The following is an 11,110-nucleotide window of genomic DNA, read 5'->3' on the forward strand; positions in this document are numbered from 1 at the left end:
ATCACTACCGTATTTGGGCATATCAGTAACATATTTGGACACATCACACTTTGTCAAACTAGTTTGATACTGTAGACAGAGCTATATACTGTAGATAATATGATATTATGAATTGAGTGAATGGCAGGGAGCTATAGTATAGTATCACAAGAAATGTCATTTTGTATTACTAAATGATTTCACTACATGATTGTATACGACGTTATGTAAGAACAGTAGTCATAATTAACAGTTAACTTTAATAACTAAAATAAACAATTCAAAGTTTTTGGAGCATAAAGTTGATGAGATGTTCGAGAAGTTGGTTAACCCTGTACAATGTATGCGCTGTTGTTTGTACAAGTAACTTCTATAAATGACTATACAGAGAGGTAGATGCAGTTACACAGAAAGAGAAAATTAGAAATTAGAAAATCAAACAATCTATATTGAGGTTTAAAGATTAAGTACGTTGATAATGATATTACAATTTTTCCAGATCACATTTTTTTTTTTATTTTTTAGAAAATTACTCATTCTTTTCAACACCCCAAAATTGTTTTGCTGAACTAGTTGTCTATACCAAGGAGGAAGGTACAACTACAAAGTATATTTGTTTTTCTCTTCTTTTTAACAGCAACACTCTAAGTCTAATATACAGTACAACACTAGCAATAAATCACTTTCTGTATAAAACAGTTTTTACATTGAAATTACCATGCAAATTAATACTGGCTTTCCAATTATATTACCTTAAATACCTGCCTTTAGTACAAGAAAGACAAATTATAAATTCTGTTGAAGCTCATCCCTAATTTTATAATACTCTATGGCATTTTCAGTCAATTATTATCAACCAATTTTAATTTTTGTAATTGTGACCACATTTTATAAACACTGCTGCTGTTAGAGTTAGTATTTAAAGTTCTTAGAAAATGTAAAACAACCTGATACTCAATGAATCATAATCATTAACTGAAAATGTAAAAAAAAACATCCAATTTTGTTTTAAAAACTTTTTTTTTTAATTTTACAGTTTTTCCGGATCATAAAATTTAATTTATAATTTTCTTTTTACTACTTTTTCCCCAAACACACAATCGTCATAAATTAACAATGCTATCATTTACAGTCATCTGCCTTTAATATAATTGATAGGACAATTTTTTTCAGAGAGCCTGTACACGGTATACAATGGAATGGTCTCATGATTGTAACGGTGCTTGCTGTATTGCGATCGGAACATACCTAAATGTGTAAACACATTCAACATATACAGATTTAAGTGCAGGAATTGTTCATGACGCAAGAGCTATTTAAAATGAAATAGTAAATTATCACTCGTTATTTCAGCTGGCTAATCTTCATGCCTGTGTAATACATTGTACGATGATGCATTACAAATTCGGTTAGTTTTAACAACATTGAACTCAAGGTGACAAATGAAATGGTGAAGAGTTTAAAAATGCGAGCAATATTTATCACAAAGTACAGCGCTATATTAAGCAGCCCAGTATTATTTAAATAATATAGTGCTGTACATCTGAATTGGTACACATCTAGCTCATGTGTACTTTAAAGAATAGTACTACATCTTTCGAGACGAGTAGGGGGTTCACAGCCACTGATCATAATTGGGCCCTCTGGGAGACCAGTCTTTGACTGAAGAGGTCACCCATAAACAAAATAAATAAATGTTTTAATGGAAATCATGCAAACCTGTATACATTATATAAAATGCTATTCATTAGAACTTGTGTTCTGTCTTTATTTATATGAAATATCAGTACTAAATTATAATTAATCCAAAGGCAAATTACTGAAAAAATGACAATTGTTATTGTATTGTTATACCGACTGTATCTCTGGCAAAGGGATTATAAAATTACCTTTCTGTGTGCATGTTGCGTCAAAAACTACTGAGGACGAAAATTTCACCATCGATAGACCTTCAATGGAGAACTGTTGGAGGGACTCAATCAATAGTAGAAGTGATTACGTGCAAATTTGTCTAAAAATTTAGCTTTTATTTATTCTTCACACAGTGCTAATAAACTTCAGATAATAATAATATCATTGTAGGGGAATTAAAAAGTAGTGTAAGCACAATCATCTACAATTTTTAAATAAAACAAAATTGAGCATTTTTAAGCATTTCATCAATTTCAATTGAACACATTTTTCACATTATGCAGGTTACATAATCTTAGACTCTATTAATGATTTTAAATGACATGATCTGGATCACGATTCTGGATCAACTTTTTATCTCTGACGGAGATTGAACTTCTTCATTGTTTATTGTTTTGTTATTTTTTTATAACTCAGAGTCTAAATTTTTAAAACTGTATGCAAAAAACTACAAATATTTCCACTGGCAATGAATATTTTGTTTTTATAGAAATTTTTTAGTTGCAATGCTGACAAATCTATGGACTTAAATGGAATAATTAATTATTATTAATAAAAATTCTATAATTTTCCTCTCTTTAATCATCTAATTTAACATTTAGATGAAATAATTAGCAATAAATTAGTTATGGATAATTAGGAAACTTACCGAATACTAATTATTCAACTTTAGCATAACAACACTGTAAAAAACCTGTTAGTCTGATTAGATTTTGCACTTATTAACAATTGTACAGTATAAACAATGTATGTATTGCACAGTGCCACTGTGAATATCAGTGAATGAATAAACAATGAATGAATGATAATACATGCTGGGTCAAAGGTTAAGGTAATGTTTCTATTTATATTGTATCAGGTGCATGGATAATAGCATGCATCATAATGGCATTTATCTTTACAAAGAGTCAATTACATTTTGTATGAATTCTATAAAAAGATTTTAACAATGAATCACATGTTTTTAAATTTGACGAAAATACATTATACAGTAATAATTTTTCCAAATGTGCGTACAGAAAATAAATTTCTTGATGACCGCTGTGACTTTCCTTTCCTTTTTCAAAATTCAATGACCTAATATTAATAATGAGGTAAAAGATAGTTTACAGTATGTTATTGTTAGAGTGTGAATTGTGTTCATTTATTTATATCATTGGGTTGTCCAGGACAAAAAGTTCCATAAGTTGTTACAGTAGTGTCCACAATCACTTCATGAAGATCTTTCTCAAGTCTCTTGCACTGCTGTATGTCTCATGTATAGCTGTATGTATACAGGTACAATATCTCGGTCTAAACTAGGATTAAGAAGGCTCTAAATACAGCGTTTTTGACAGCTAAACCTCGCATCTGGAGCTCATAAGACAACCAGGAGAGGTCACTATGACGCATCACTGCCAGCCAGTAGACTTAACAACAGTTAAATAAAGAAACTTTCCATTCATATTATAAGAAAGTTTTATCTATGCGTCTTTGACTTTCAAAGACATCGAATACGTCCATACTGTACCTTGCAGTAAATTACAAAGAGTAATACAGAGACTCTGAACGAAGCCTAAAGCATTAACATTATATACATGAGTGGAACTGACAGAAGAAGGTCAAGATCACTAAAGATAATGAAAGAAAGATCCCTTTATGTAAAGCCATACAGCAAGCTAAAGTTTGCCAATAAAAATAATAAAAGTGTGAGCATATTCCATAAAATAACATAGGAAATGTGAAAATATGTTGCTGAAACTGACTGAAGAATAGTGAACTGGGCCACAATATAAAGTTCATTCAAAAGTTATAATAATATTGACTTCCAAAAAGAATCTCCTATTATAATATAGAGTAATAAATAAACAAGTATACTGTATTGTAAATACAGTTAAGAAATATATGACAACTACAGTATACACAAATGCTGGTCTTAATGCTGTTGTGGAGTCTTACTATACAGTATGTACTGTATCTAAAATATGGATTCTTTCCACCTCAGCATTTCCAATAAATTATACTATCCACAAAATGCGAGTCTAAAACTCTATAGTACAAAGAACAGTTAAACACCATACACTGTCTGCACTTTTAAGAAATTTGATATTTTAACATTTGAATGTTAAAATATCGATTTCAGATGACCGAGTATAGTCCCATGGGGCCTAGGTATGAAATTGTCGAAATTAGGAATTATATTTTACATTAAATATAATTTACAAAACTCTTTGACTAATTTAGACTAAATTAGGGGCGAGATACTAAAAAATGTTACTGTATTATACATACTTGAAAATGTACTAGAGCACTTCCACCAAGTTTGAGAACAAAGTCTGCTCCTAGTGTCATTTCCGACTTAAATCATTTATTTAGAATCATGAACTGAACTCAATAACAGCCTTTTTTATCAATAATTATTTAACTATTAGTAATCAATCAATTTTGAAACCATTATTCAACCAACTGACATGACTCTGATACACTGTGTTATCAAAGGTAGGAAACTCCCGAACTAAATGTCAACTACAAAAGAATCTTTCAATATGTTATTGTTATGACAAATTTACAAAATAAGCAACCTCCTACGACTGGTTTACAGAAACTTACTAAACTATGAAATCACACAAGAATAGTATCAATGCAAAATCAAAGGGAAATCGTATCAAATTATTCATGTAACAAAAAAATCAATGAGAAAAATCCGGTTAATATTTTTGCTAGCAAAATCCCCTGTATTTGATATCTGTGATTATTCATTGAAATTAAGAGAATTCATAAAATTAGGGATTCTGAGAATGATTGATGGGTTGTTACAAATTGCATTAAACATAGCTGTAGTGTAAAATCATGTTACGAATATAGCAGCACACAGAATGCAAACTGTCAGATTAACAAAGAAAATAATAGAAAGGCTTTTTAATTAAATTCTAAAATGATTCAATAGTTTGATCAATTTAAGTAGGTACTATTTAACTGTAGTGTCACATCTATCAGGTTGCTAGGTATGCTATGTAACACTTTATAATTACAATTTAATTTAACAAGAGCATAGCACTGATGAATAGTATAGTAATAATATTAACTAGAATTTAATTCGTCACTTTGACGAATTATAGGTGATCATTTTTATCATTTTAATGAAATTAACATTTTTTAAACATGCACGTACGTTAACATACAATCGTAAACAGCTGATGTACGCCATCCTATGACATGATGCATATACACTTATAGTGCTGAGTTGTACCTATTATGTGTCATATACAATATACACAGTATATACTGTATATCTATATACAGTGTAGCATAGGTAAAATTACGGGACCCACATCATGTTCAAATTTGTTGGTATGATGGAATTATCAAAATAAACTCGAAGATGACAATTTCGAAAGATAATGAATTGAGCAAATAAATATAAGGATTGGAAGAGAATTTGATACGTAGAAGCGCAATGCGCGCTCATTGAAATTTGTATAACTTCGACTAAAGAAATCTAAAAACTACGTTTTAACTTCAACTGGCCATATGATAACATCACAACATCCGATAGACTTAATTTTTATATGAATTCATATCTACATTTCAACAGCTTTCATAATAAGTTATAATCTTCAAGGTCACCTTTAATTCTGAAGAGCTATTAGAAATTCAAATGTATGGTGTAGCTAAAATTACACGACCTAGGTTATTCAAGTTTTTACGCGTGATGACGTCATCAAAATAAAAATGTTTACAACCCATGAGAAAGATAATCAATTGAGCAAGCACATTCTAAAATTTTTGCGAAAATCGGGCTCAAATAACGGAGATGCGCTCTATTGAATGTGATAACCCACACAAAAAGATAAAAATTACTAATTTTTAAATTCAAGTGGCCATTTGATGACGTCATTCCATTTTGTACGTCTAATGTGTACATGAATATGTATCTACAACCCAATGGCTTCCCGAATAAGTTAAAAAAATTAGGGGTCACCTGCCATTCTGAAGATTTATATTCATTTTAAAAAGGCCTTATTTTTCACCATTTTCAGCACTTTGATGCAATTAATTTGCGCATTTTGTCATTTTTAACCTGCTCGTATAGCGTTATTTTAAGTTGGAACTGACTCAAATTTGGTGAATGTACTAAGGCTGGTGAGTAGAATGCGATTTGTATAAAAAAATTGCATTTTTTACGCTTTGTAAGTATCGCGCGCGCAAAAACGCATTTTTGCGCAGTAATTTTTTTAAACACGCAAATGGCCTAATTCATGCTCTAAATTGATCAAAACTTAATTTTGAGCTTTTTAAATTTTTAACGCGCGATTTCACGCGCATGAACCTACGTGCGCGCGCGTTTTTATTTGCTAATATTTTTACCCTTGATCTGAAGTTTACGTGTAGTGAATTTCATTAATATGTGATAATGAATTATGGAGATATGATTGATAATGTGATTTCGCAAAATGGCGTATAAATGTCGTCACGGATGAGTGATCACGCTGGAAAGCTTATTAGGATTAAGTTATATTATTTGAAAGATATTCTGAAATTTTTGTAATCATTGACATTAAACTTTTTGAGATAATTGTTACACAAAATAGTGTACAGAAACAATAAAAAGAAAGAAAAAAATAATAAAGATTTTATACAATAACAATAGGTGATCATTTTATTCTAAATGATCACCTAATTATGGAAAATGGTTACTGACATTTAATTTTTAGTTAGTTACTCTTCATTGGACAGAAAAACATGTGACATTGACAAACTTTTTAATATAAAACAAACATAATTAATTAGACTTTTATATGGCTACAGTACAGAATTTTTGTTCTGGCCTTGGCAGATTTTTTTTTATAGAAGCTTTTTTAAATCGTGCATGTATTGATCTCCCCATCAATACAGGTCTCTTTATTTCGATATTAAAACGCATTGATTTTTCCTATTTTAAAAATTCCAGTTGCCATTTACACACCTCAAAACATTTTACCGACTGTGATCATGTCATTTTTATGATTGAGTAATTCCATTTTCTTTACTAAATACACCATTTGTTGAAATAGCGAAATGAAATAGCGAAATTTTTTGAAGGGACATGAAACTAACATTTTCTTATTTTTATTTTTTCTGCTTTAATGTACTGTAGTTTTAGTAGTGTGGACAACTGTTCAGTGTTTATTGTACCTTCCAAAAAAGGAATGTCATTGGTCATAGATACTTGACTAAATAGGCTAATTTATAACATTACCATATAAATAGATCAATCTATGACTACACAGGGTTACTTCTGATGAATTGTAATGCAAGTTTTGCTTTTTTCTTTACTGATTTCCCTAATGATTTTCTTAATTTTCACCCAATTACAAGCCATGTCATACAGTTCATTTAACAAATTCTATTCTTCCAAACATAAACATTAAACTAGAATTTAATTCGTCACTTTGACGAATTATAGGTGATCATTTTTATCATTTTACTGAAATTAATTTTTTTTAAACATGCACGTACATTAACATACGATCGGAAAATGTTGATGTATGCCATCCTATTATATGCTTATAGTGCTGAGTTGTGCCTATATGCCATATACAATATGTACAGTATATACTGTATATCTATATACAGTGTAGCATAGGTGAAATTACGGGACACACATGTTCTAATTTTTTGGCATGATGACGTTATCAAACTAAACTTTAAGATGACAATTTCGAAAGATAATTAATTGAGCAAAAAAATATAAGATTTGGAAAAAAATTTGGCACGTAGAAGCGCTGTGCGCGCTCTTTGAATTGTGTATAACTTTGACGAAAAATATGAAAAAACTACTTTTTCACTTCAACTGGCCATATGTTAACGTCACAACATCCGATAGGCTTAATTTTTATATGAATTAATATCTACATTTCATCAGCTTTCATAATAAATTATAATCATCAAGGTAACCTTCAATTCTGAAGAGCTGTAAGATATTCAAATTTACTGCGAAGGTGAAATTACACGGCCTACGTTATTCAAGTTTTTACGCGTGATGACGTCATTAAAATGAAGATAGTGTCAACTCATGATAAAGATAATTAATTAAGCAAGCACATACTGAAAGTTGTGCGAAATTCGAGCACACATAACCAAGATGCGCTCTGTTGAATGTGATAATCTACACAAAAAGATAACAAATCCTAATTTTTAAATTCAAGTGGCCATTTGATGACGTCAAAACATTTTGTACGTAAAGTGTGTACATGAATTCATATCTACAACTCAATGGCTTCCAGAATAAGTTAAAAAAATCGGGGGTCATCTTGCATTCTGAAGAATTATTTTCATTTTAAAAAAGACCTATTTTTCACCATTTTCAGAACTTTTGTAAAATTAATATGCGCATTTTGTCATTTTTAACGTGCTCGTATAGCGTTATTTTAAGTCGGAACTGACTCAAATTTGGTGAATGTACTAAGGATGGTGAGTAGAATGAGATTTGTAAAAAAAAATCATATTTTTTACGCTTTTTAAGTATCGCGCGCGCAAAAACGCATTTTTGCGCAGTAATTTATTGAAACACGCAAATGGCCTAATTCATGCTCTAAATTGATCAAAACTTAATTTTGAGCGTTTTAAATTTTTAACGCGCGATATCACGCGCATGAACCTACGTGCGCGTGCGTTTTTATTTGCTAATATTTTTACCCTTGATCTGAAGTTTACGTGTAGTGAATTTCATTAATATGTGATAATGAATTATGGAGATATGATTGATAATGTGATTTCGCAAAATGGCGTATAAATGTCGTCACGGATGAGTGATCACGCTGGAAAGCTTATTAGGATTAAGTTATATTATTTGAAAGATATTCTGAAATTTTTGTAATCATTGACATTAAACTTTTTGAGATAATTGTTACACAAAATAGTGTACAGAAACAATAAAAAGAAAAAAAAAAAGAAAAATAATAATAAAGATTTTATACAATAACAATAGGTGATCATTTTATTCTATATGATCACCTAATAATCTATTCTTTGTAATAACGTCATCAACATAATTAAGACTCTTGGTTGACTGTTATGCAACATTTCATAATTCATATATTGTCAAATCATTATTTATTCAGCCAATGAAACATTTAAGCAGTAACTTAAGTGTTTTGTAATAAGTAATTTTCAATAGTGGCAACAGATCGGCTGAGTGGGCAATGGTCGGTTTTTTTGCATGTCATTGACCTGGGTTCAAAACCTAAGAATGGCAATTTTATTTATAAACATCCTACTGTATATAAGACTCTTTTCTCAGTTTCTAGTACCTATATGTATAAAATACACTTAGAATTATTTCAACCTGTTATTATTAATGTTTTATTTATATTATAATAAAGTTACTAATGAAGACATAAGTGTTGCCCGAAAGCTCTGCTAATTCTGGCTGTTTTACTTTATCGTTTTGATTTAGCTTTTTGCTTATTTTTTTTTTAGGTATCCATTGAGATCCAGCCACTGATACCCACAGCATTGTCATTTTCAGAAATTTGCCTTTGTATTTATTAAAGTTACTACTACTTCTTGCCAGTAAAAATGTTAATAAAAATGAATACATAGCATTATGTAGTTTTGACTACATACATAGACACTTTCTGGGCAATTTCTTTGAAATTATAGTATCAGTTTCAAGGTCAGAGTGTTCAGTTTTACAACAGTATTTTACATGCTCGGTAAACAGTAGCCAACATATAATTACCAGGCATTATACTAATATTAAAGATTTCTACATTTATATTATAAAACTGCTGTAGGGCAATAGACCTAGGTGCGCTGATGGTATCCATTTGACTACGCCTTCCTATGATGGTATCCATCATTTATGACCCCAAAAATCTGCCATACAATTTTGTTAGGTTGAATATCTGGATTTATATATATAGGTTGATTTTAGGAATTAATCAAAATGATTTAACGTCCCCTCTCTCACAACAATTTTGAAGCCGCATGAACAAATTTAGTATACTAGTGTATTTTTTAAAAACCTTAATTTATCTTAGGAAAATAAAACATACAGATTATTGACTTATGGGATTATGATATAAAACCATGATTCACTTTAAATAAACATATCCAAATGTGTATGCCCATATTTTACCGAGGGCTTTATTAAGATTATAAAATAGTATAGGCCTCATAAATATAGATCAAGCCACAATATCAAATCATGGGCTTGAAACTTGAAACAGTCAATTTTACTTGGGCTTATCCTGTTAGGTTGCTTTCATTACACCTTGCAACCGATTTCAGGAGGAGGAGGGGAATGCAAGTCGTACTGAAAAGTTACTGACTGGTCTCTACTTCTCATCAACTACCACTACAAACTATCACAAACACAGCTACCAGCCACATATTGTAAACATTAAAATTAACATTAACAAATAATTCGTTGGTTACTACTGTATACTATTTGCACTACATGTGCTAGGCATGTTTTACTAATATTATATTTATAACTACTAGGCTAGGCCTAGTCAATAAACTTAGGTCGTGGACGATCCCTGTTTTAGAGGTCAAAGATGTATAAATGAATCACAAAAAGAAAGTGATAATCTACATGGTGACGGATGATTGGGTTTCCTTTCGCCACTGTGCAAGGCGACAGGAACAGCCCCGTCCGGTGGGTGGTTTTGGATCGTCTGACTGACGGTGGCCGACACAAGTTACAAGTGGCTTCTATTAAAATCCATTCTTTGTGACAATACAAGTTAAAAATAGCCCTTTTAATATTGATATAATAAACGAAGTTTTACATAAACAAATCTATTAGACCACACATAACAAACCTTTTCAGGAAAGCGATATTACACAGAAAATTATCCTCTTCCAAGTTTCATTCGTTTTTGCTAGAGGTCGGCCATCTTACGAGATGACGTCACTATTGCCTCGTTTTGGGGGTTTTGCCGGCCTATAATAAATGTCGCTCTTTTTGCATATGCTGCTGATACAGTATTTCAGGAAAAAAAGTTTTTAACCGAAAATAAACGACCCGGCTAAAACTAATATATTATAATATAATGTGAACAAGGAAAAATGTTATGTGTTTATTATAATCTAACTTTTGTTTTTGCGACGCACGTTATAATGTAATTAAAGGCCATAGATATTTATATATAATATATATAATATCTCTCTATGAAAAGGCGTAGGCTTGTTTGTCCTGGAAGGGTGCGAAAATCGTAATTTTTCTTTTAAATAGGGATATCCAAAAATAGAG

At 30.6% G+C, this 11,110-nt stretch overlaps 1 protein-coding gene across 5 annotated transcripts in view; it reads right to left on the bottom strand.

The window, feature by feature from the left end:
• LOC144853891 (uncharacterized) overlaps positions 1 to 10,771 on the bottom strand; it is a 52,265-nt gene extending 41,494 nt beyond the window's left edge. For 4 of the 5 annotated variants that reach the window (XM_078711749.1, XM_078711747.1, XM_078711748.1 and 1 more), the window contains exon 1: positions 4,162 to 4,236. In XM_078711749.1, coding sequence (XP_078567875.1) covers positions 4,162 to 4,221 — 60 coding nt within the window. In that variant the 5' untranslated portion in view covers positions 4,222 to 4,236. Of the gene's footprint in view, positions 1 to 4,161; positions 4,237 to 10,679 lie in introns of those variants that run through there. The other variant, XM_078711750.1, reaches the window with a different exon arrangement.
• Positions 10,772 to 11,110: the final 339 nt, after the last annotated feature.

The sequence above is a fragment of the Antedon bifida genome, chromosome 10 (genome assembly GCF_963402885.1).
Source record: "Antedon bifida chromosome 10, ecAntBifi1.1, whole genome shotgun sequence".
In the NCBI taxonomy this organism is placed as follows: domain Eukaryota; kingdom Metazoa; phylum Echinodermata; class Crinoidea; order Comatulida; family Antedonidae; genus Antedon; species Antedon bifida.